The 24481-nt window shown below is 41.1% G+C and overlaps 2 protein-coding genes and 2 long non-coding RNA genes across 5 annotated transcripts; 2 read left to right on the forward strand and 2 right to left on the reverse strand.

Annotated features, from left to right (window-relative positions):
- Positions 1–628: 628 nt before the first annotated feature.
- On the reverse strand, positions 629–6182 carry LOC147650689 (uncharacterized). Of its 2 annotated transcripts, XR_015276035.1 has the most exons (3): positions 6099–6182; positions 3575–3605; positions 629–1819 (listed from the first exon to the last, which is right to left on the reverse strand). It is a non-coding gene; the product is annotated as an uncharacterized LOC147650689 (long non-coding RNA). The 2 variants fall into 2 exon arrangements; XR_015276034.1 differs by lacking the exon at positions 6099–6182 and having other exon boundaries at positions 3575–3626.
- An 890-nt stretch (positions 6183–7072) lies between these two features.
- Positions 7073–20216, forward strand: BTBD1 (BTB domain containing 1). The gene is made up of 8 exons (XM_023933932.2): positions 7073–7504; positions 12321–12477; positions 12720–12825; positions 14244–14441; positions 14712–14904; positions 15443–15530; positions 18298–18444; positions 19323–20216. The coding sequence occupies exons 1-8, from the start codon at positions 7110–7112 to the stop codon at positions 19479–19481; spliced, it is 1443 nt and encodes a 480-aa protein (XP_023789700.2). The 5' UTR covers positions 7073–7109; the 3' UTR covers positions 19482–20216.
- Positions 15412–21522, reverse strand: LOC147650690 (uncharacterized). Its single transcript, XR_015276033.1, has 2 exons — positions 21268–21522; positions 15412–18714 (listed from the first exon to the last, which is right to left on the reverse strand). It is a non-coding gene; the product is annotated as an uncharacterized LOC147650690 (long non-coding RNA).
- Positions 21215–23927, forward strand: C13H15orf40 (chromosome 13 C15orf40 homolog). Its single transcript, XM_086849855.1, has 4 exons — positions 21215–21325; positions 21406–21532; positions 22270–22397; positions 23274–23927. The coding sequence occupies exons 1-4, from the start codon at positions 21254–21256 to the stop codon at positions 23364–23366; spliced, it is 420 nt and encodes a 139-aa protein (XP_086705981.1). The 5' UTR covers positions 21215–21253; the 3' UTR covers positions 23367–23927.
- Positions 23928–24481: the final 554 nt, after the last annotated feature.

Consider the following 24481-nt stretch of genomic DNA (forward strand, 5'->3'; position numbering starts at 1 on the left):
ACAGCGCAATCTCGAGATTCATGTCTCAAGCTTTGCTTCTCAATTCCTGTGCCTCTGAAGTCAAACACTACATGGGAAACTTCTTCCTTGCCACTCTGCCAGCATATTCCAGCTCTGATTTGCATCCAGCTTGTTCCTCAAGTCCTATTTAAACTTCAGCATAGAAAATGTCAAGGCACATCCTGTGGTAATCACATAGCAACTCAACAGCAGAGATGCACTGTTTGAGCCTTTTGTGTTGAGACCTATCCACTTTTGATTTGAAAAATAATTATGAGCACCTGATAGCAGGAGAGACCCCAGAAATACTCTATTTGAAATGTTTGTTCAAAGGACATGTTTTCCCCTTTCATTTTCATCTCTCACCCTATGAAAGAAACATTAGTGAGCCCTCCAGCTCCATTGCTCCTTTCCATGTCCTGACAGAGGAGGCCCCCAAGTCCCCCCATGTCCACCCATGATAATGCTGAACATTTGATTGAGTGGATTCTGGTGTGCCACACTTTCCATATCAGAAACCTTTTTTTTTTTTTTTCCTCATTACAGTTCCTTCTAACTCTGGCCTTCCTGCTCTGTGCCAAAATATCCTGGCTTCTATTTCAGGCTTTAGGAAGAAAATAAAACCACCAGCATTCTCGTTAACTTTATTTTTACAGATGAAACCTATTCTAGAGAAAAAGGAAAACTTGCTTGGTTGGCACAGTCCAAAAACCACTGGCCATATTCCCCAAAGGCAAATAGTTCAAAATTTCGCTTAACTTAGAAATTAAGTTAAAGAACAAACAATCTCACTGATCAAACAACACCTTCCCTTGAAAACCAGGAGTCCTCAAAAACTAACACATGCATTTTTTGACAACTCCGAGTGTTCTTGTGGGGGAGGAAGGGGAAAGAAGAACTTCAACTTCAACTGCTTGTAACACCACCCTCTATTCACATGTACCAGAACAGTGATATAAAAATGAAGGTAGGAATAGGGTGTCTTTAACAACATAATTACTAATCACAGTGTTACATGAAAGCAGTGTTGATAAGCTGCTGTCACCAGAATAAATGTAACCTCCCAGCTCCCTGCCACATACTCAATTATATTCATTTCTTGATGTTGCAAAATCTTTTTCTCTTTATTTTTTCCCCCAGATTTTATAAATGGTAACATCAAATTGAGACATGTGAATGCCCTAGCTTGTAGAAAATCAAACAACTATTTAACTATTTAGCAATACTAGATGTCAGGATAAGATAGAAAAATACATGTATCCTACACAAACTGCATTGAAGCTTAGGAAAGCAAAATGGAGTAATGAAACATGAAAACATGAAAATGGAGGCTCCTTCCCATGCAGAAATTGTCAGAGGATCATATTTACAGATGAGATTCCTAGAGTTCTGAACTTTTGTTTCATGGGAAAGACAGTCCCTTCAGCAACACAGTGCCAAAACTGGTGATCCTTGACCACACTGCAACATTCTTGTGTCAGAGGCTATGTAATTTCTGTCTAAACAGCCATTTTAAAATAGGCAACCCAACTCTCTGTCAAATCACAAGTATCAGCCTTATGGCACATGTCAGATTCCTCACTGGGGATCCTGGCCACAGCAAGAAGCCAGTTCCACTTGTGTGGCCCCTCAGCTGGCAAAGCTCAGCTCACGAGCAGTAAATATGCTTGGGCTGGCGTTTGCTTGCTTCTTGATTAGAACATTAATCACATCTTATCATATGGAAGTTGTTTCTCTCCAGTCTCTGTACTAAATGGTGGCAGATCAGTTCTGATGTCAGGACTGAGAAGGCATTTGTAAGTGTGCCAGCAAAAGAACACTGTGGAGGAAATAAAAATAGGTAATTTATTAATTGTCAGCTATAAAGTAGGAGATTAACTTGCCATTAGGTCTTTGTGTCTACTTTCAGCCTGAGAAACAGCTCTTACTTTTAATTAGTGCCCATTAAATCATGACTACTTGTAGGATTTAACATCATATTAAAACATAGTTGTCTTAATTTTAAGTCAAAATCACAGTAATCTAAACAAACATAGGTAGCTGAACCTTAAGCAAGTTCATGAAGATCAATGCAAGGATTAAGAGACACTATTTATAACTCTTGGAAGCACTGCTCATGTGTTCACACAGGCCTCTGCCAAGCAGCAAGCTTTCATTGCATTATGATGCCAGCTACAAAATGCCATCCTGCTACAAAACAACTTGTGTCATTCAATTTTTATGGAGCTAAGCTGCTACATTTTGGAGGTTCTGCTTTCCTGTATATGCAAGTGAGTTTCTAAGGCAAGAGAAGTCAGTAAGCAATAGACCAGATAAAGATTGTGGATTAAAAGGTGAATTAAGAGATGAATTAAAAGCTTCATGTTTGGGTCTTTTGTTAATGTTTTGTTAATGTGTTAATTTGCTGAGGGAGCATCTTAGGCCACACATAACTGCCATCCTCTAACAGTTTTAATGCCAACCTCTTCTGTTTCTGAATTTCTTGTTAGCTGAGGGTGTAACAGGTAATAAGGGATGCTGTATTGTAAATCTCAGACTGCATGGTGCATCAGAGGCAACATAATGCAGCTCACATGGTATGCACTGGGGGTCAGGAGGCCATGTGCTGATGATCTGCTGAGGATTTGGGGGGATTCACCAACAGCAACCACAGCATCAAAGTAGAATCCAGAGAGGAATTAGTGATCTGACCATTACATTTACAAATCTGAGTATCAGTACCTCAAAAACAGAGCTGATTTTTGTGCTACAACCTCTCTATTTACCAAACAATGATGTTAAGAGGGAAAAAAGACATGCCAGAGTAAAATTAATAGGCATTTCATTAAAAGGGAGGACTACAATTGTACTATTTATCTTAAACTGGAAATGGCAAGTGCGATTTCTTGTTAATTATGTGGAAATTAAGCTGCTAGCTAAATACCCTGGTAGAAGTGCAGGAAATAAGGATTCTGTCTGGAACACTGCTGTGTCTCAACACATTTAAAAGGGATTGAAAGGTAAATAGCTTCACAAAATAGCCACTGCTCAGTTATAAAGACATGAGGGTAATAACAAATAAAATAATTTCCTCTACTTTGTTTCTTCAGCTATGCAGTAGCAGAGTATTTTTAATTCTTCAAACTATATGTCAAAGTATAGCATTTTTCATAGAATCAGCCACATCAGTATCTGAAATTATATGTAAAATAGGCATGTGGTGAGTAGAATCTTCTATGGCTTAAATAATTGGTTTTGCATTTTCAAGAGAAAAGATGTGATGAATGTTGCTGTTGCCCCTTGTTGTATGTTTTTGAAATGTGTAAATGTGCCAAATGAGAAATGAAAGAGCCACTTCCACAATTGGAGTCCTCAAAAACTTCCTTGTCATATTTGTATCAGATGTACACATCTCTAAGCCACAATTCTGAAAAAATTCACAGAAATTCTTTGATCAGCAGGAATGTTTATGGTAACAGTGTACTGTAAGTAATAATTACTATACAGTAATAGAAATTAAAGTACAAACCATTAGTACTGTCACTAAAAATGAGAAAAGTATCACTATAATAGAGGGCACAACATACATAATTACCTTAATACTCCAGGACAGCTAGCCAGCACAGCTGAAAATGTGAAATAAAATGCTCAGATACAAGAATTACTTGTAGAAATGATAGCCAAAGAATTATTATGAATTTTAAAAATTCTGAGAATGTTGCATTCTTATGGTCAGTTTTAGAATGCAGGGGAATTGATACCACAGAAAAAACCCATCAGTTTCTCTTATTATGCCTTTTTAAAATCAACATTATATAAGCACTTTACAAGACATAAGAATAAAACTTAACCCCTGCCCTTAGCATTACTCAGATCTAAGACTGAATTTTCTGTGCATGAGTGGATCCTGTGCTCCACAAACTGAAACTGTTATCTGCAGACCCCACATCTGTGCTCCACAAACTGAAACTGTTATCTGCAGACCCCACATCCCAACAGTACAGGCTAATGCAAGCCAGAGAAAAGATAACCATAAATACCACGAGGAAAAGCCCAAGGATACAACATTGTTTTTGTGGTTGTTATTAACTGTAGTTATTAAAAATTACACATTTGAGCAACTGTAATGCTACTGGTTATTCAGTGATGGGAATAGTAATATGCATGTCTGTCATTCACAGCAGTGGCATGGATCAGATGTAGGCAATTTTAAGAGTCTAATTGAGCATGGAAAGGAAAATATGTCACCAAATGGCCCCAGCCAGGAAGCTTAATCAAAAACAAATCTGTGATTTACTCTGAATTATTCCCTTCCCTCCTGAAGCAGAGAAAGGATGCTCACTGCTTATGAGAACAATTGCTAATCACTGTGAAAATATCTGCCAGCTCAAAAACTCTGATCTTAACAACAAACAGCTCCTTGGAGCACACACAAAGCTGAGTTCATGTGGGGAAAAGAAGGAAAGGGAGGAGAATTTAAATCATTTCAGGAACAAATGGTTGAAAACAATACTCTTAGTAACCTAAACCTTTTTGATGGCTCTCAGAGCTGGCCCTGTTTCAGGGGCAGGGGAGGCCAGGGCCACTGGGCAGGCATTCCTGTGTCCCTGGGACACCCCTGGCATCACAGGTATCTCAGAAATCCCTGCAGTTTGATCACGGCATTCTCTGCTACTTCTTCAGTACATGTAAACACACTTTGTCCTCTCTCTTCCTGCTGACAGGTGAAGGAACCTCAAGACTTGGAGAGAACTTCTTTCACGAATTTCCACAGAAAAAGAGGCACCAGGTCAGCATGGGCTTGCTCAGGCTATTATATAGACCTTGAAAATTAGCTGCTCAAAAAGTGGAGACACTCCCTGACCTTCTGTTTTGCTGGCTAGAGATCAGGACAATCTTCACAGCTACATAATATAATACTGTTGAACTTTTGTTTGCAGCCCTTGATTTGTAACCATTTTGATATGTGAGATCAAACAAAAAAATATCTTCTTGAACTGCTTATATAAATATTTTTTATCCTGTACTAATTTCTGCTATATTTCCTAGACAAAACTCGAACACATCAAGAAAGCAAATAATGGGATGGCATTTTAGTGACATTCATGTGTAGCCCTTTTGGGAAAAGCATTGTGTATTATTTCTGATCTGGACTGGCAAATACAATCCTATGACATCACATTTAAAAATGGCTGTGATCCACCCACTGAGAATGCCAAAGAAAAGCTGGCTGATTTTTATTTTTTTTTTCCAAGGAAGCTAGCACAAAGATTACAAGGTGAAACAAATGTCTGAGGCTCATTGTCTACATGAAGAAAAGCTCAGTGTGAAAAGGAAATATGTTACTTAATATTTTCTTAGTTGCCACTTTCAAAACTGTTTCAATTAGTGCATTTGGCATTTAGCTGAACAGATCAGATGGACATCCTAGTCACATTCCTCCTTTTCTTTGTCCTTTGCCTTTTTTTCCCCTCATTTTCATTCTCCATTTTCTTTCTCAGACCATCACACAGGTCTTTCCATTTTTTTTTCCTACGTTGCATAGCTTTTCCTTCTTATGACTGATTTTTCATCCCTGAAGCTGTCTTACACTTTTTGTCTGCCCCAGCCGACCTCTTTTACTTCTCTGGTGTACCTTTCCCTTTTTCCTCAGCCCACTCCCATCCCCATTAACTTCCTCTAGAGTGTTACTGACACTTTCTGCAAACAAGACTCTCTCTAAGCAGAGCAGTCATGGCTTGTTGGCTCTCAGCCAACAGATTAACCTGTGAGTGAGCACAGAATGATAAAAGAAAAAAGAGAGCAGTGACAGAAATGCTCATTAATACGCAGGCCCTCCCATCACTGAAATAAAAGGTCCCATTTAAACGAAAATTATCCATTTGTGCCCAAGGTGTCAGTGTTTCACATCTCTGTCCCTAAACTATCAAGGGTATGTGGGGCTCTCCTTCCTTCTGTTCTTTGTCCACCTTGGGACAAGAAAAGTGCAGAGATGATACCTTCATTCTTCTAACTCAGCAGTATGATTTTATTTTTAAATATAGCCTCTGTGCAAAGCTATCTGCTGCTTTCTGGTTGGTACTCTATATCTTCTGGTGCCCTTTCCCACTGTAGTTTACCCTGTTGAAATTGCTTCCATCTTGCTAAAGGTTCTCAAAAACTTGTTCTGCGAAACGGACCACATTCGCTTGGTCTCAATTTTGTCCTAATTATAAACCTGAACGCAGAGCGGTGACATGTTCTATTCCTCTTTTAGCCACACACTTCCATAAATGCTGACAAGCCGGGAGCGGTGACAAACATCTCCCAGCGCCGGTGGAAATCGCCGCTGTGGTTACAGCACAACCCCAGCAGATGGCAAAAGGAATCGCCTCAGTTCTGCAGCGGTTTGACACGACTGGGAAGATGCAAACACCTCTTATTCCTTTCCCTTCTCTTTGCTAAAAGCCAGCACGGCAGTGCACAGCCCCCGAGGGTTAATCCACCTGCCCACAGCCCTGCTCCAAGGGCGGTGAATTGCCCGGGTGCTCTGGGGCACGAGCGGCCTCTCAGCTTTGACTTCTCCAGGTTAAACACGGAATGTCCGGACACACAGTACGTGTGTAAGGACTGCGAGCTGTACGTGCCTGAAAGCCGCCGATGTTTCAGCTCCACTTCACAAGTATCTAAAATAGCTCACCAGCCCTTGTGCTCCCTGTTACAACAACGAAACGGGCGTTGTGAAAATGAATTTGCACTTCACGTTCCTAAGCACGATCGATGCAATTTATTCGCTGCCACGGGTAGCGTTATCAGCTCCGCGCCTGCCGCGGCGCTCTGTTCCCTGCCCGCCCGTGTGTTCCCTCTCCGCGGCTCTGGCAGCGCATTCCCTGTGCACGGCCGCTCCCAGACGCCTTGACGGGCCTGGCGAGTGGCACAGTCCCGAGGTACATCCCGAGATTCATCCCGGGGTACGTCCCGGGCACACCTCGGGCCCGTCCCGGGCCCGTCCCGGCTCAGGCCGGGCGGCGGCTCCGGCGGGGCCTGCGCGGGCAGCGGCGCGTGCGCGGAGCGGGGGCGGGCCCCGCGGTGACGCGGGCGGTGCTGACGGAGCGCCCGGCGCGGCCCGGCCCGGCGCGGCCCCGAGGGCGATGGCGGCCGCGGGGGGCGGCCCGGGGGTGCCCGCGGAGACGCCGCCCGCCACCGTCGCGGGCGTCGCCGCCGCCGAGGCCGGCGCGGTGTTGCAGCGGGAGCCGCTGTACAACTGGCAGGCCACCAAGGGCTCGCTGCGGGAGCGCTTCGCCTTCCTCTTCTCCAACGAGCTCCTCAGCGACGTGCACTTCGTGGTGGGCAAGGGCAGCGCCCGCGGCGGCGGCGGCGGGGCGGCGCCCCCCGGGCCCGGCCAGCAGCGCATCCCCGCCCACCGGTTCGTGCTGGCGGCCGGCAGCGCCGTGTTCGACGCGATGTTCAACGGCGGCATGGCCACCACCTCGGCCGAGATCGAGCTGCCCGACGTGGAGCCCGCCGCCTTCCTGGCGCTCCTCAGGTCAGCGCGGGGCGGGGGCGGCCGCGCACGGAGGGGGCTCCGCGCCGCGGCCCCGCTTGGCCGCCCGTGCCTTTTCCTCGCTCCGCGGCCCCTCCCGGCGCCTGTCCCCACAGAACCCGGCCTGTCCCTACTGCCCGTCCCTGCAGGGACATGCACGGAAGGCGCGGAAATATCTTGTGGGCTCCACGCAAGGTCACACCGCCCCTCCAACGTGTTTTGGTCCCTTCTCGCTCTTTACCCTGCACTCTTTTCCCAAGAGAAGTGCCCTAATTCCATAGCAGCTGACTGTCCGTTTAGGGAAGCACTCGGTGGGTGTCTGGTTGGGTTCTTGGATTCAGTGTTTTGGTTTGTTAAAGTAAAATGATGGGAATTAGTGAGCCCCCTTGGTATGGCAACTATCCAGCCATCTTCTAATAGTAACTAAGAAGAGACAGAGGCTGTTGTACCAAGCTTTTAGTTTCATTTGATACTTACTTTGAAATTTGATACTTACTTTGAAGTCTTAGTCATCTTCCTGTTCACTTTTCTTTGTCAGCGATGATAGTAAGTTGTTATATCTTTTTGCCATAATGACACCCATTGTAATCATACTTGGGCAGAGAGGGAACATGCAGCAGAAGGCAGTAACCAGCTGATTTTTACTCCCAGAACTTCCTGAGTATGAGACTGGGAGCACAGTGATAGCAAAAAGGATCTAAAGTGTGTCAGTGATTTCTAATTTGGGCAGAATAGGAGCCGCTAGTTTGCATGCTCACAAAACTGATGAGTTTGCCTATAATTTCTCTTTACTCAGTGTAGTGGCAAATAAAATTTATGGTGTTCATAGAAACAATTACTAATAGTTTATTTGTACCTCGGGCTGTGATGTGGTAATACAACTAAACTGCATAACTTTAAGGTTTTTATCAAAGAAACCACTCTGCTAGGCAAAAAATATAAACTATAAAATATATAAAACAGTTCTCTGTAATGAATATTAGGGTGAAAAGTAATACTGTCTGGAAATAAATATGTAGTGTCTCAAAGATTTTTGTAATAGGAATAACTCCAAAGCCTTGGCAACTTTCTTCTTTTGCTGAGGCCTAGGAGATAGGAAAAATTAGAAGGGTCACCTGGTCCTTAGGTAGTCACAGGCACAGGAGTTAAAGCAAGTGATGTGCACAAAACCCAACAGACCCCCATGCAGATGCAATGTCCTTCTGTTGCTGTTGGCATTCTGTGCATTTTTTTGTGCAGAGGAGCGAGAGGTAGTGGGAAGTATCTTTCAAGCAAATTGGTTTCAAAGGTTAAAAGTAAATGACAGTGCACATGTATGCGTTTGGCTATGTATATGTGGCAAAAAACACTGGACGGTGGAAAGTGGATATAATAAGAGAAGTTTGGGTAAAAACAGAAACACAGAAACGGAGATTTCTAAATAAAGATAAGAAGGATGGTATTTGAACACTGTGGAAGTGAATGAAGAGATGCTGTTAGAAGCAAACAAAAGCATCTTGTGTTGGTAGGGCTGCCAGTGCGTCATGACCAGGGGACTTGCGTCAGTAAACTGATTGTGTTTGTATCTTGTCAGAACATCACCACACTGGTGGACTGCTGAAACCTCTCAGGTGTGCTGTCTATGCCAGCTCTTTAGGACATTCTTCCATGCTATGTATATTTCTTTGAATTTATATTGAAATAAATATACATTGCAATATGTATAATGAAGGGAGAACTTCTGTAATACATGCCAGTAATAGATTTTTTCCATGCTGGGAACAACGTGGGGTCTTTTCTTGACTGAAAGGGGCAGGAGTGATACCTTGTACTGTTGGCCTCTTTTATCTATCATTAGTAAATCACTCAGATAATGATAGTTACCTTTCACAGGGCATTTCTTTAATGTTTGTAAATACCAGTTTGAGGTATATTGGCTAGAAATTAAGTCAGGATCTTTGAATACACATAACAAATGAGCATCAAATAAAGGAAATGTTTAAGTAATGCAAAACTTTCTAGGCATAATTTGCTAATTATTTAAATTTAATATTTATTTTTAATATTAAATTTTAATATTAAATTTCCATTTTATTTACTCATGTTGTTTGTTAAGTCATGTCTGTAGTTTGTGTTTCATGCAGATCTACTGACAAATGCTACTTGTAAATTAAAGGGAAATATTTTTTTATAAAAAAAATGAAGTAGTTTGACAGATAAATCCTTAAGAGCTGAAATAATATCAAAGTCACAAGATTTGAATATATTTCCCAATGAAACAACTGTTTCTAACTACAAATTGAATAGCAACAATCAAGAAAATTCAAGTTGTCTCAGTAGGGTTCTGCTAAGTTTGTTATTTTTAATTTTCATTCATATTTTACAACAAGCTAACTTGTCCTTTGATCACAGAATAAAGGAAAGTGATGATATGGCACAAGTTAGCAGTTTGTCTTCCAAAAATCTTTTCAGAGAATTTTGGCATGCAGTAAATAAAGGGGCAATCATGACTAACTTGAAAAAAAGATTCCTCTGTGCTTTTATAATGGTGAAAACATTTCAGCTACTGAGAGGATGCTCACACAAGGGTAACCTGAGAGTAAAGAAAAGTAACATAAAATGTATGAGAGGCTTATACAGAGTGAATGATTGATTGGTCACTTAGAAAAATTGTTTGTTCTTGTCACTAAAAATGCTCTTCCACTATGCACTTACACCCCCAGCTTCCCGTTCCCTCATCCTGGATGCCAATAAAATTAGGTTGTTTCTGTCTCAAAGGGAAAGAGAGAGGGAAGAAGGCAAGGGGGAAGGAGAAGTGATTGTCAGTCCCACTGAGTTAAGTGGAGGAGGCACAGTGGTGAAACATAAAGCTGTGCTAGTTCAGGCGTGCCACAGAGGGGAGAGTTAACACAGAGAACTCGTGGCACGTATGAGCAGGGGATTTTTAGAGGCAAGACACACCTAGGACTGCACCCTGTTTCTTTGGAAGGTACAGCAGAAAGTAAAACACAAGGCAGATGATCCCCTCTGGTGTGTTGCTTCATTGGATTCACTTGAGGAATAAAACCAAAATCATGTTCCAAAACCAATTTGGGATTTGGGGTTTTTTTGTTAGGTAAAATGCATACTGTAGTTTGTATGGCAATATTGCTTTTTTTACAGCCTGATAATCAACTTTCACGTGATTTGGACTTGAAGCTCCTATAAAGTCATACCACAAAAGTTACAGCATTTTAAAGTGATTATTTTAAATATTAGAACCAAAAAGTAAATGTACTGTTTTAGTGCTTTAATGAAGAAAACTTGTCAATTTAGTATGCAAAAGTGCACCTGTGAAATATTTGTTTGTTAAAAGTAAATTTGTCAAGAGTTCTGACAAACAAGTCAGCCCATCGTTTTCATTAACAGGTAATAATAGTTCATAGCTTTCATAAATCAGTTCTAATTGAACTGTGTGAAACTTCAAAAAAAAAAAAGTTAACATTTAATTAAATTAATTCTCCCTAAACATTGTTTAATTTAAATCCAGTTTAAAAAAAATAATCTAGAGCATCTTTCACATCTCCAAAGTGATGTGCAAGCTGGCTGTTTGTATAGACTGGAGTCTCTTAATGGTAAATATGTACCTGTGTTGTGGCAGCAAATTTAATGCTGAACACTATATTTAGTTGTGTGTTCGCAACTCGTGAGCATTAGAGTTTTCTTGGAATATAAGAAATATAAACAGTGACATTTCAGTTGAAACTTTAATTCTGGGTTTATATTACTTCAATTTCTCCATGTTGCAAGGAAGTTTAAAGAGTGTTATTTTTACAAGTTTCTCTTGTTAGATACAAACTGATTGCTACATTTAAAAACCCTTCTAAACACACCTGTCTCTGTGTGTCATTCATTTTCAGGATGTTCTGAACAACAAATACTAAGAAATATAATGGAAAGACTTGGTTTTCATTGTGGAATTCTTTCATTCACTAGTGTGCCCTGATTTATTATGTTTGATGACGAATGTATGTTGGGGACAAATGTACTTTTGTAAATCACAGATTACACTTGATTGTTATCTGAAAGGCTGATGAAATTTTGCTAAAATTATCTTAAATGTCACCTGTAAGAAAAGTTATTTTTAAAATGTTGTATTTTCCATATACAAACTTAAAACAAATCTTACCTTGTCTAGTCTCAAATAACAACTGCTCAGGAAACAGGATTTTTTCCTGGTATTGGTGGAGGTTCCTATCTTGTGGTTCACAGCTGATGCTAAAATCTCAACCAATCCTCTTGCCTCAAGCAGTGGAGACAAGCAAGAGTGACAGGAATAGAAGAGTCAAGGTCATCTGCTAGAATGTACTCCCTTTTCTCTCTGAATACTACAAAGGGGTAACTTTGACATAAGATGTTCTCACAGTCTAAGTCCTTGACACTATTCCCTTATGGAGGGGAAGCCAGTGTGCACTGTCAGTAAATTAATTTCAGGAACATTGCCATAGAGGATTGTGCATTGATATTTTCCTGATAAACTGAGAGCATGCATTCATAGGTTAAGTAATTCTGCAGCTCAGCTGTTGTTTACAGTTGGGGAGCTATGTATAACTAGTACAGCCAGATCAGTCCTAGGGAGTAATACATATTTAAAACAAATGTATACCATTAGGTTATCATAATAGTCTTTCTTGAAACTTTTAACTTACCTTCTTTATTTATAAAAAAGCTATGAGGTCAACTGTTGCACTGTTCACAGTAGAAATCTTTGGCCTCTTTTCTAAATGCAAAGAGACTGTTGTGTTTGGCTGCTTCTCTAAAGATATGTTTTTATGATCTGTATTTGTGTATTGATTTATAGGTTTCTTTATTCAGATGAAGTTCAGATTGGTCCAGAAACAGTCATGACTACTTTATACACTGCTAAAAAGTATGCAGTCCCTGCCCTGGAAGCGCATTGTGTGGATTTCCTAACAAAGCATCTCCGAGCAGATAATGCCTTTATGCTGCTTACTCAAGTAGGTAAATTTAAGCTTAGTTTTGATTTACTAGGAGAATTCCTAATTGGAGAGAAATTACTAATTCTCCTTAATTATGTACTCCTTTGAGATTTCAAGTGCTCTTTAAGGTATAAAAACAAAGAGTGCTTAGACAAATTAACTTATTTTAATTTATATCTATACTAGAGGTAAAATGCTTGCTTTTTAAGATTAGCAGTTTGTCATCTTTATGCTTAAGATGTATTTCTTTATCTTTCCAGGCTCGATTGTTTGATGAACCTCAGCTTGCTAGTCTTTGTCTTGACACAATAGACAAAAGCACAATGGATGCCATAAGTGCAGAAGGCTTTACAGATATCGACATAGGTAGGTCACTCTTTGTGTCCTAAGCATGAAATGACAGTACCCCAGGATAGTTCCTTCCTCCACCTGAGTATGCAGAGTTCCAAGCACTTCTTCCCTTCTTGGCCATCCAGCCCTGCAGTGCTTTCCTTTGAGTTTCACTCCTGAGCTGGGTTCCACTGCACGGTGTCCCCATTTGAGTAGTGGTGGTGTCCCAGGGCTCACACTGTGGTGACACCACACTTCATTGAAGCCAAAGCTTTCACTTGCTGAGGGTTGTGCCACATCCCTGAGGCATCTATACCTGCTTTTCATGTGCAACAGGAATCACACTGTTCTGTTGCCACATGGTAATTATCTATTCAAAGTTGCACAGATCAGGTACAATAAAGGAAATCTGCTTTGAAAAATGGATGCATAAACTGCTGGTTCTCTGTTTAATCTTCTATCAAAAGCTAGCAGTTGTAAATTTACTTACCCAATTTCATTGCTACTACATGTATCTAAGGTTTTACTCCAATTCAGCTAGATTGTGGGAAAAATTCAGACTGGAGGAAAGTGTTTAACTGCATAAAGAAGTTTTAAATCCATTGTTAACTCATCTTCAGTAGGATTTGTACTTATATTGTGAGTGATCTTTAGTCTTGGTCTGTCTCAATCTGTTTTGACTTTCTAATATGCTATTTTCTTTAACTGCACACATGCTTTACTTAAATTCAATGCAGATAAAAATTCCCAAAGACAGAAGATTCAGAATATAAAAACCCATTAATTTTTTTACTTGTATTCTGTGATAATTTGTGCATACCTGTTATTCAAAGAAGGCCAGAAGGAGTAAAAAATACAGGATAAGTTGCTTTAAAATGTACCTTGCCTCAGATCTTGTATTTCACCTTCAGACTTTGTGGATAGCAAATATATCAGGTCTTAAGATGACTTTCTTGTATCTTTAAACTGGTTTTTGTGTACCACTGCTGCTTGTGGCTATAGCTGACCCAGATGGGCAGGTGGCTGCCCTGATGAGAGTATGACACTGTCATCTTGAGTAACTTGGTTTTTTAGTGTCATCATGAGTAACTTGGGTTTTTAGTAGTGTGCATTCACTGGTCATTTTCAGTTTCAATCTTGCCTTAGCAATGGGAATTCTTCAGGATATTTGTTATCACTACGGAGATTAGTTACACTCTTAGGAAACAAGAAGAAAGCTCATATCCTGCCTTCATAGCAGGAAATTGAATTTTTAGTTTGAAATCTCTGTGTCATTGAAAGATTACTTTTTCTGTAGGATAAATGATATGTAATATGTGCACACATATAACATATAATAAGACAAAGCTAATAGTTTTGTTATGAATATTCTTAGTGTGTAATTTGTATTTTAAGCTTACATAATGTAGCACTGTTACTGGCCTGATCTAAAGCTGCTAACTTTTTTTCTTTAGACACATTATGTGCAGTTCTAGAAAGGGACACTCTCAGTATTCGAGAAAGTAGGCTCTTTGGAGCTGTTGTTCGCTGGGCAGAAGCAGAATGTCAAAGACAACAACTGCCGGTGACATTCGGGAACAAACAAAAAGTCCTTGGAAGAGCTCTTTCCTTAATCCGTTTTCCATTAATGACTATTGAAGAGTTTGCAGCAGGTGAGTTTTGGAATTCTTTGTCTTACTGTTAGACCATCTCTCAGTGCTGTATAACTGTGTTTAGATGCTTAACACTCAATTCTGTCATTAATATTTTACTGATAAGAGTTGTGATGTACAAATGAAAGCAAAACATTCTGCAGATTATGCTATGGCCATTGGAAAATATTATTGTTGTCTTTGGTTTGTGAGTATTTGTGGTTTATACACAGCAACTGGAATAATGCTTCAAATAATTTTAGTTGTTTTACAAGTTTTATGTTTTCACAGGCCCTGCTCAATCTGGAATCTTGTCGGATCGGGAAGTCGTAAATCTCTTTCTGCACTTTACTGTCAATCCTAAACCTAAAGTAGATTATATTGACCGACCAAGGTGTTGCCTTAGAGGAAAAGAATGCAGCATTAACAGGTTCCAGCAGGTGGAGAGTCGCTGGGGCTACAGTGGAACAAGCGACCGGATTAGGTAGGACTTCAGAAACTATTTGAAGGAGAGACAGAAAGACGTGGGGAGAAAGGGAACAAATCATTCAACTTTGACTTTTTGGTATAAGATACAATAGCAAACATGCTAGCTCTGTTGCACACATTTGATCTTTTCCATTTTTTTTAATAACTTAGGCTATTGCACACATAAAATACAAACAAGAATGAGGTTTAGGAGGACTAAATGGGTGCATTCTAGAATGATTGAGTGTTATATGTATATTTCTTTATGAAATGCCAAGTCTTGATATCTTTTTATTTTGGAGATACTGAAAAGAATCCGGTTATGTTTTGTTTAGTAATACTAAATATCTTGAGGAATTAGCAAAGCTTTAACCTATAAAGCTGGCAAAGCATTTTTCCTAGTATTGAAATCTAAATAAAAAATGCTATTTTAAAAAATATGCAATGCCATTCTCAATTTATTTCCCTACTCTTCAGTGGGAGTTTTTTCCCTACTTGAAATAAGGTAACACACTCACCAAAGTTGTTTGAATTCCTTTCTTGTGTCTTACCAGGTTCACAGTTAACAGAAGAATTTCCATAGTGGGATTTGGATTATATGGATCTATACATGGACCCACAGATTATCAAGTTAATATACAGGTACAGCATATTAAGTTTAAACAGGCTTGTACACTTGTAGGAACTTGCAAAAGGAAGCTACACTTGTAGCATTAATAAAAGGTTTGGTCTATATTTGGGAGGGAGCAATTGATAGGCCAGGAGTCTTAACTGTGTTTTGTCACAAGTGGCCATAAGTGGGTGATCAAGCAAAAGAAGGACACTATGGAACTCTGCTCCCTTTCTCTTGTATTCTCCTGTCCTTCGATCATTTTCAGTGTAGGTGTTTCCCAACATCCAGCTTTTTCTCCCTTTTCTCAAGCCTCTCCTAATATGAAATATGTACTGATACTGTACTTGTGTACATTATGTCCTTCAGTAGCCTGCATGCCTCTTAAAAAGATTTGATTTTTGTAATTATTCCTTTTAGTTTCTTTTGAACAAGCTTCTTCACTTTCCTCTTTTTGAAATTTAGCACAGCTGTGGGGGATTTGCTTTTGTTGTTCATGTGGGAGTGTTGTCTCTAAGTATATTATGGACACTGTTACATAGTGTTTCCATTATGAAATTTTGAATCTGATCCTGCTCATCACTCAGTACCAAATCAAGGGTTGCGTTTCTTCCTGCTGAGCAATTGGTTAGCAGGCTCATGAAGTGGCCAGTGATAGCATCTAAAAATGTCCCCCTGCTTCGTATCCTGATGTGACCCTTGCCTGGTCCCAGCAGGTAATTGAAGACGCCACTAAAATGGTATTTCCTGCTCTTGTAGCCTGTTAGATCCTTTAGCATGTTGTGGTCAGGATTGTCTTCTAGTAGTATTGATCCAGCACTATATTTTTTTCCCCCTTTTTGAGTGTGGAATTTCAATCTATTTGAATTCTCTTCTTTGAATTTCTTGTAGAGATCAGTTTGTTTTGATTCTAAACTTTCTAACAAGATATTAGGATTCCATGACTGGCACAGTTTTACCCTGTGCTGAGCATTTCATAACCTGGTGCTATCATATCACATTAATTTACTAGGTGCATGAGAAATTTTGTGAAATAGTCTGAGACTTCATATAGGGGCAGAAATTCTATTGTCCCTATCTTTCCAGATTTCTAGCATGTGCTGGAATTGCTGTTTCAATTTATTAGTGGACATTCTGTTTAAATGACAAGTTGTCTTCTGCTTCCTATTTGATGATTGTTATCTGACTACTCTGTACTTAAGGACAGGGATTTTGTGTCTGTCTCCTAAGGAAAAAATGTAGTGCCTTTCCTCTTAATGATGTTCCAAACAGAATATACCTGAAATGACATTTTGAAGAAATTTGGCTTTTCCACATTCCTCACTTTAAAAGCTCACTTGCAAATTCCTCTCTTTGAAGTGTCTTTAGTTTGTGTTTGTCAAACTATACATCCATGTAAATTAGTAGCATAGTGCACTAGACAGGATCTTTAGAACAAAAGAGTTGATCCTGGGAACCTAGCAGCTACATACCTGGGGATTTTTACTTCACTTTTTTGAGCCTCTCAGCTGAATTCTTGTTAGCAGATGCAAGCATTCGGTGTGTTCCCTCAGGATGTTTGCTGGATTTATTTAATCTGAAAAGAATGTAGATTTTTTTCAATGTAAAACAATGCATATTAAGTGGGAATGATTGGAAGATTCACTTGAAAAAGATCCTCCTGATTCAAAATGAAAGGCTAAGTAAACCTTTATGGTTCATATTAAGGCCATCCATCTTATCTAGGTTCTCTTTATCCTGGAAGGATCCCTAATAACTGATGAATCTGAAACTTTCTTGTCACAGTCTTTTCAGACAGTTATTTAAGTCTTGTGCCTCTAGCTTTCTTCTTGGCTCTGCAGCAGTACTGTCAGAGCTTCAGAGAGTTAAACATTTAAAACTTGCCATAAAACAATGATAATGTATACTGCAAAAACATCTGTTATGTGAAAAGGGCTTAACTCTTCAGCATTTTAATTGTTAATATTTCTATTTATTGTGGGTGGGGAAAAAAATTCAGTACACTTTGCCTAGAGTAAAGCTGCTTCATCTCATGCATGGGTAATACTAAAAAGTATATGGCAAGTTAATAAAAAAATATAAAAACTAATAGGATTCTTCTTAGTGCAGGAATCACAAGAAGTGCTCTGCTATAGAGCTCTGATATCCAACTTCTGCAAGAGGTATTGAGCAGCATGGATCCAGATTTCAATCCAAAATGGGAAGCAATCTGCTATTACTACATTGGAACTAGTGGTTCTTACTTGCCAGTGAAATTGAAGGCAAAATAGATACTGTGTCATCTGAACAGAATTTTTATAATGAATCAAGAGTAGAAATAAATTGTATAAGACATAACAGCACAAGTTCTTGTTTTGTTTTATGAAGGTGTCATTGACTGCCTACATTATCTGTAAAAACTTGTTTTCTAAACTGGCCACAGGCAGCAAATGAGATTCCCTCATGTGGGCTGTGAATGTGCACAGAGATCAGCAAATCTAAGAGCAGGATTACATGTTGTTTATGAAGGTTAGAAGCTGAAGGCTGAGAGCTATTCCCCATCTCCCAAGCACAGACTTTAGCCTGGCTGGAGCAGTGCCCACAGCCCGTGTAGAAGTCGCGAGCCGTCGTTCGGAGCTGCTGCGTCAGCTCCAGCGGTATCAGGAAATCACAGCTCCTTTCCAGCTGAGATTGCACTGTCCTTGCAGTTAGGCTGGGTGGGGTAGGCAAGTGTTTGCTTGTAACCTTCTCATGTGCATACAATCAGAACCATTCTCACGCTTGTAAACATAAAAATACAATGTTCATGCTTTTGTCCAGATAATTGATTATGAGAAGAATCAGACGCTGGGACAGAACGACACTGGATTTAGCTGTGATGGAACAGCCAGTACCTTCAGAGTTATGTTCAAAGAGCCCATAGAGATCCTGCCCACGGTGTGCTACACAGCTTGTGCAACTTTGAAAGTAAGAATGTCTAGCAGTGCAGAAGAAAGTGTTACTTTGATGCAAGAGTTATTCTTTTATCCATCTTCTGATGGGAAAGTGTCTTCTAGATCTTGAATTTATTTTAAGTTTAGGGCTAAAGAAGGACGTAGTTAAAATTCCACTGTAATTTGTAAGGCTCTTGTATCTCTTCTGTGTCACAGCATGGAATTCATAACTTGATCCTTTGTGCGTTCCCACTTTTTTGGTTGATGTAAGAGTTAGAATGAGTTCTAATGGAACTCTCTGGTTCTGTGGGGGAAAAAAAGCACTATCTAGAAAAGGTAATCTGGCAGTTCTCTATCGAAATTTAAGTTTGATTTATTTTATCAAGGATATTCTAACAGATAGCTAAATTCAAGAAAACAGCTTTTTTTTCATCTCTTTTTATATACTAGTGCTGAAATATAGGCAAGAATTACTTGTTCTCAGAAAGTCTCCCCATAGTGTTGTGGACAAATGTATTTCTCAAAAAAAATTTAATATTCATCTAAATAAAATTCCCTCTACAGAAATCAGAATTTGGTGAGTTGTAAAAAATACTGCACATTAAAAGCAGCTGAGGCAGGGAACTATAAGAATACAGACAGCCTGTGTGATAAGGAGAAATTCTAGAAAGTATTCATTACTAGTTGGATAAAATCAACTGGTGTAAGTCTGCTGTCAGAGAAATACAATTTTGTTATTTAGACACAGGACCCTTGCTTCTGTTGCCTGTGATTTTTGTATATAATTTATATGATGTGAGTACACAAATTTTGTACTTCTGAAATAACCCAAGTCAGCTGTGTTTGACCATCAGCAATGTTTGGGTCTTGCCCACTTCCATTCTGTTGCTAATCTCTTGTGATGTTTTTCAGGGTCCTGATTCCCATTATGGAACAAAAGGTTTGAAGAAAGTGATCCACGAATCTCCTACTGCTAGCAAAACATGCTTTGTCTTTTATAGTTCACCAGGTAACAACAACGGTACATCAATAGAAGATGGACAGATACCAGAAATAATATTTTATACTTAGTTTCACATAATGATGTGGAATATGTTGTTGTCTCAGTGGACTTCAGGTCACTACTGGCAGCAGTTGAAAAATTCTGTTAAATTACTTTAATGTGTAAAAACAAAACTAATTTGTTTGAGGGGTACCAGAAAAGCTATTTTTTTTTCTGCATCGTTATTGGTAGATTGTAATTTAGATTTTCCTCTAAACAAAATGTAAAGTGGAATAAGTACTCTGTATATTGAACAGTTTGTTTTAAGTAGTACCTTGTGGTTAATTATTTTGTGTTTTCTCCCCTTTGTTTCTCATGTAGTAAAATTCATTTTTTGAACTGGAAAATCCTTATTTGTTATGAACAACTTGTGTATGTTTTCTCCAATCTGTCCTTAAAAGACAGTAAAGCTGCTGCTATAGTCCCATCTTGCGCTTCTTTCCAAAATGACCTTGGATTGACCTTATGGACATGGATTGCTACTGTATTTTTTTTTTTTTTTAAGTACATCAGCAAAGCTGCATTCATATTTCCATCATCTTGACTTTTTCCAAGAGCCGTGGAGAATTAATGGACTTTGCACTGCAGAGAACATCTGCAGCTGCAGTGAAGAAATAAATACCAAGTCAAATTCAGCAACAAACAGATCTTTCCAGAATCTCTTTTAATTCAGAAGGGCTGTTTTGGAATATAGAAATGGTTATGCAAATAGCCACTGTATATACATATGTGCCTATAAAAAATGTATAATGTGAAAATGAGAATATGAGCCTTGTAATGCTGTTATTTTATCATTGGATATTCTAGTACTAAAAAATTAGTATAAACCCAACCATTATTGATGTGCAACGAGTTTTACAGATTGCATACAATAATTTGATGCAATTGCTGTATGTATATAGTATTCAGCAGTATGTACTGTGTAGTAAGAGAATGGCTTCGTGTACAAAGACCTGTAGCTCCCCCACGTTATACTAAAGTAATAATTTGAAAATGCAAGAGAAAACATTAGAACATTTCCTTTCTTAAGGGGGAAAAGGGGGAGGTCACGCAGGTTTGGGGTGTCCAAAGGCCGTGTGTAGAACAAGTGTCTTTCAAACGGCCAGCTCTGTGCCCACACTGCCAGCGCGTTCCTCTCCCTGTTCCGAGCCAGGGATGGGCACAGGGCCGGGCCGTGCGGGAGAGCCGCTGCGGGCACAGGGCCCGGCCGTGCGGGGAGAGCCGCTGTGGGCACAGGGCCGGGCCGTGCGGGAGAGCCGCTGCGGGCACAGGGCCGGGCCCGGCCGTGCGGGGAGAGCCGCTGCGGGCACAGGGCCGGGCCGTGCGGAGAGAGCCGCTGCGGGCACAGGGCCGGGCCGTGCGGGAGAGCCGCTGCGGGCACAGGGCCCGGCCGTGCGGGGAGAGCCGCTGCGGGCACAGGGCCGGGCCGGGCCGTGCGGGAGAGCCGCTGCGGGCACAGGGCCGGGCCGTGTGGGGAGAGCCGCTGCGGGCACAGGGCCGGGCGGTGCGGGGAGAGCCGCTGCGGGCACAGGGCCGGGCCGGGCCGTGCGGGGAGAGCCGCTGCGGGCACAGGGCCGGGCGGTGCGGGGAGAGCCGCTGCGGGCACAGGGCCGGGCCCGGCCGTGCGGGAGAGCTGCTGCGGGCACAGGGCCGGGCCGTGCGGGGAGAGCCGCTGCGGGCACAGGGCCCGGCCGGGCCGTGCGGGAGAGCCGCTGCGGGCACAGGGCCCGGCCCGGCCGTGCGGAGCGCGCAGGCGCCTCGGGGCGGGCTCGGCGCGGTTGCCGGAAGAGCCGCCCCGGCTATGCCGAGCCTCACCGGGTTCCTGCGGGGCCGGGCGGCGCTGGTGCGGAGCGGCCGGGCCATGCCGGGGAAGGTGCGGGCAGGGCCAGGACAGAGAAGGGGCGGCGGGGGTCGGTGGTGCCCGCGGTGACCGCGCCTGTTCCTCTGTTTCAGGGCAAAGCAGCCGCCAAGGGCCCCGCGGAGCCGGGCGCCGCCGCGGGACCGGTGGTGGCGGCGGGCGGCGGCTCCGTGAGGGTGGCGGTGCGCGCCAAGCCCGGCGCCCGCTGCAGCGCCGTCACAGGTGGGTGTGTGCCCAGGGCACCCTGAGGAACAGGGGCGGAGGGGGGGAACGCACAAAATCCCACCCGGAAAGTAAAGCGAGGAGTTCGGCTCTCCGGGAGGAGCTCGTTCGCGCCCCCCTCTATAGCGCTGGGTGGCGCGGTGAGCACGCGGTAAATCCCGATCCTAAATCCTTCAGTTCGGCATCTGTGGTTTCGTGCAGGCCGTTTGTGTCTCAAGGGTCTGTGCTGTTTTATTAGAGCCATAAAAGTTGGATCCAATAAAACGTGTTCTCCGTCTGCATTCCTGGGCTTGCGCCCGCACGGCCCGGGGCTGCTCTCAGCGCTGTGGCGGTGTCCGGGCCCTCGGGGACACGGGGAATTCACTGACAGCCAGCTCGCTGAGCAGACTGCTTGAACTTGCGGCTTTTCCGGGGGTACCCTGATTTGAAAAGTGTTACGTGGTGCCAAGCACCACCTGCACGAGAACGGGCAGCTCAGAGCGGTGAGAAGGCTGGTAACTCATGACTGCACCCTGCTACAGCATGAAGGCTTCACTGCTCGTATTGTCTAGAGTTTATACTTGATTGTACTGGCCGAGGGAATTTATGAAATGTGAAAATGCCATCACCTGCTAATCTATAAATTTACTTGGTTTTAAAGTAAAATGCTTTTGAAAGCCTAAACATTCATTTTTAAGAAACTATGACTAGATGTTTTGAATATTTTGAGCATAAAATTCTCCAACGATTTGTTACAGATGTGACAGCTGAGGCAGTAGGAGTAGCTATTGCTGCACCTCCATCAGAAGGGGAGGCAAATGCAGAGCTGTGTCGCTACCTCTCTAAGGTGCTCGAAGTGAAGAAGAGTGATGTTATTTTAGAGAAGGTACTTCCTTTTTTCCTATTTTCAGTTTTACCCTATTGCAGTTGAAATTCAAGATTTTGAAACTTACACATTGAGTAGAGTACTATGCCAAGTTCAATCTGAAACACACTTTGAAAGGTTTCGTTGAGTTAGTGGAATGATTCATTGAGAACAAACCTATTGTAAGAAGAACTATGGCTGATCTTAAGATCTTTTAATCAGAGGAGTTATCCTGACAATGTTTTGCAAATCTCTGTAGTTCATGTTTTCTGTGTTCTTCAAAGATTCTCTTCATTTCATGTCAAATGAGTTCACAGAATTCATTTTTTGTGTTCTGCTGAGAATGTGCATTTTATTAGTAACTTTTCACTTTTTTTTAAAATACCTTCTGTATTTGAATCAAAAGATTCTGACTTTTAAGTGTCACACAAACAAGTGTATGTAAGCCCTTGGGTTGTAGCTGGGCCTCAAGAGTTTCTCTGTATTAGAATTTATATGTCTTACTTTGGTGAGCAGAAACTCTTTGTTTTATTCATTGCACTGAATAAATAATTTGTTTTATTAATTTATTATAATTGAAGTCAGTCTTTCCAGACATTTCCATTTATAGTTTATGAGCATAAGAGCACAATTAAAATTGGTGGATTTTGTTTTTATCTGTTGGTTTAATGGAGTAGTTGTAGAAGTCTTTAAGAGTAGTGGTGAAGGATAAGATGACCAATGAATTGAGCACTGTGTTGTGAAAAGGTAGAGACAGAACGATATTAATCTTGTTTTTTCTGAATCATGGGCAAACTGCTTAATTTGTTTATCAGTATTTTATAAATAGTACTGTTTTCTTACCTTAAAGGGTGATTCTCTGAAAGATAGGTTTTTCCTGTGCTTGTCTTAAACCAGGGGGGTAAATCACGTGACAAAGTGGTGAAGATTTTGGTATCAGCAACACCAGATGAAATTTTAAAAAAACTGAAAGAAGAAGCTTCCAGTTGACCTAAAACAAGAGCAAGAAATAGGAAAAAGCATCTTGGTATATGGACTGGTATTCTGTCTTACTTAATGTAGTGCTGTTGAGAATGTGGGTAATGACTACAGGAAGATACTTCTTCCCCTCCCCTCCCCTCTAAGTGAAGCAAACGTTGGTTAACAAAGCAAGAGGCTTGGAGTGACGCCTGCCATGTGGGAAGTGGTACCAAAGGACAAATCTGGATGGCAGAGACATAAAGGAGACTGATCTCTCTGGTATCTCACAGTAGGTACTGTGTGCAGCTTTTCACTGTGGGCACTTACAGAGATCTAAAATAAATGTCTTTGAAGCCAGTGTGCTGTTGTTGATTACACAGACAAGCTGAAAGTAGAATCACCTGAACAACTGAAAAAAAACCAGAAGTTTTCAGTATGAAAAGCCAGTGCAGAACCTGGTCATTGCACATGTGGGGTCACTTTGTAATAGTTTGTAAATAGTTTCCTTAAAAGTAGAGATATGTTCATATATATCTTTGCCAATTGTATGTCACCTGTAATGACTGTTTTTAATAAAAGAGGTAAAAAGGATTATCAAACTTTGTTTTGTGTTTATATTTTTAACAGAAAAAAAAAACAGAAAATAAAGTTGTTTCTTAGAAGTCTCTTCATAGAATGCTACTTTCAAACAGCCTTTTTTTTACCATTTTTCTTTAGTCTGAAAATGAGTAGCAGTGTGACCCCTAGAGAGCTGAGCAGAGTAATTTGTAGAACAGAACAAGTCTGAAACAAAATTGGCAACTATACTTCAGTTTCAGGGCTGATGAGAAAAAGGCTGAACTTCTCTATTTATCATGCTTCAGAGATCAGAGTAAGATTTAACTGACATCTCCCAAAAATGTGTGTGATACCACACATGTTTCTGGTAGTTTGTTTTTTCCTTCTGCATCACTGTTGATGTCTGAAATAATCCCGTATTTGTTCTATGACTGTCATGGTAAAAAAAAAGTAATGGCTAAAGGAAAAAAGATAAACTATTCTGAAGGTTTGCTTCAGGTTTGTCATACATTCTCCTGGAGAACAATGTTATGAATGCATAAGCATTTATGCAGATGCATTTCCACATTAATGCAGTACAAGCTTCA

This window comes from Cyanistes caeruleus, chromosome 13, assembly GCF_971803275.1.
Source record: "Cyanistes caeruleus chromosome 13, bCyaCae1.hap1.1, whole genome shotgun sequence".
In the NCBI taxonomy this organism is placed as follows: domain Eukaryota; kingdom Metazoa; phylum Chordata; class Aves; order Passeriformes; family Paridae; genus Cyanistes; species Cyanistes caeruleus.

Bases quoted from the DNA above. Each gene is read 5' to 3' on its own strand.
- BTBD1 (XM_023933932.2), top strand. From the start codon at position 7,110: ATGGCGGCCGCGGGGGGCGGCCCGGGGGTGCCCGCGGAGACGCCGCCC. The intron at 12,478-12,719 runs GTAGGTAAATTT...TTATCTTTCCAG, and splicing joins CCTTTATGCTGCTTACTCAA to GCTCGATTGTTTGATGAACC. The intron at 18,445-19,322 runs GTAAGAATGTCT...GATGTTTTTCAG, and splicing joins CAGCTTGTGCAACTTTGAAA to GGTCCTGATTCCCATTATGG.
- C13H15orf40 (XM_086849855.1), top strand. From the start codon at position 21,254: ATGCCGAGCCTCACCGGGTTCCTGCGGGGCCGGGCGGCGCTGGTGCGG. The intron at 21,326-21,405 runs GTGCGGGCAGGG...CCTCTGTTTCAG, and splicing joins GCCGGGCCATGCCGGGGAAG to GGCAAAGCAGCCGCCAAGGG. The intron at 22,398-23,273 runs GTACTTCCTTTT...GTCTTAAACCAG, and splicing joins GTGATGTTATTTTAGAGAAG to GGGGGTAAATCACGTGACAA.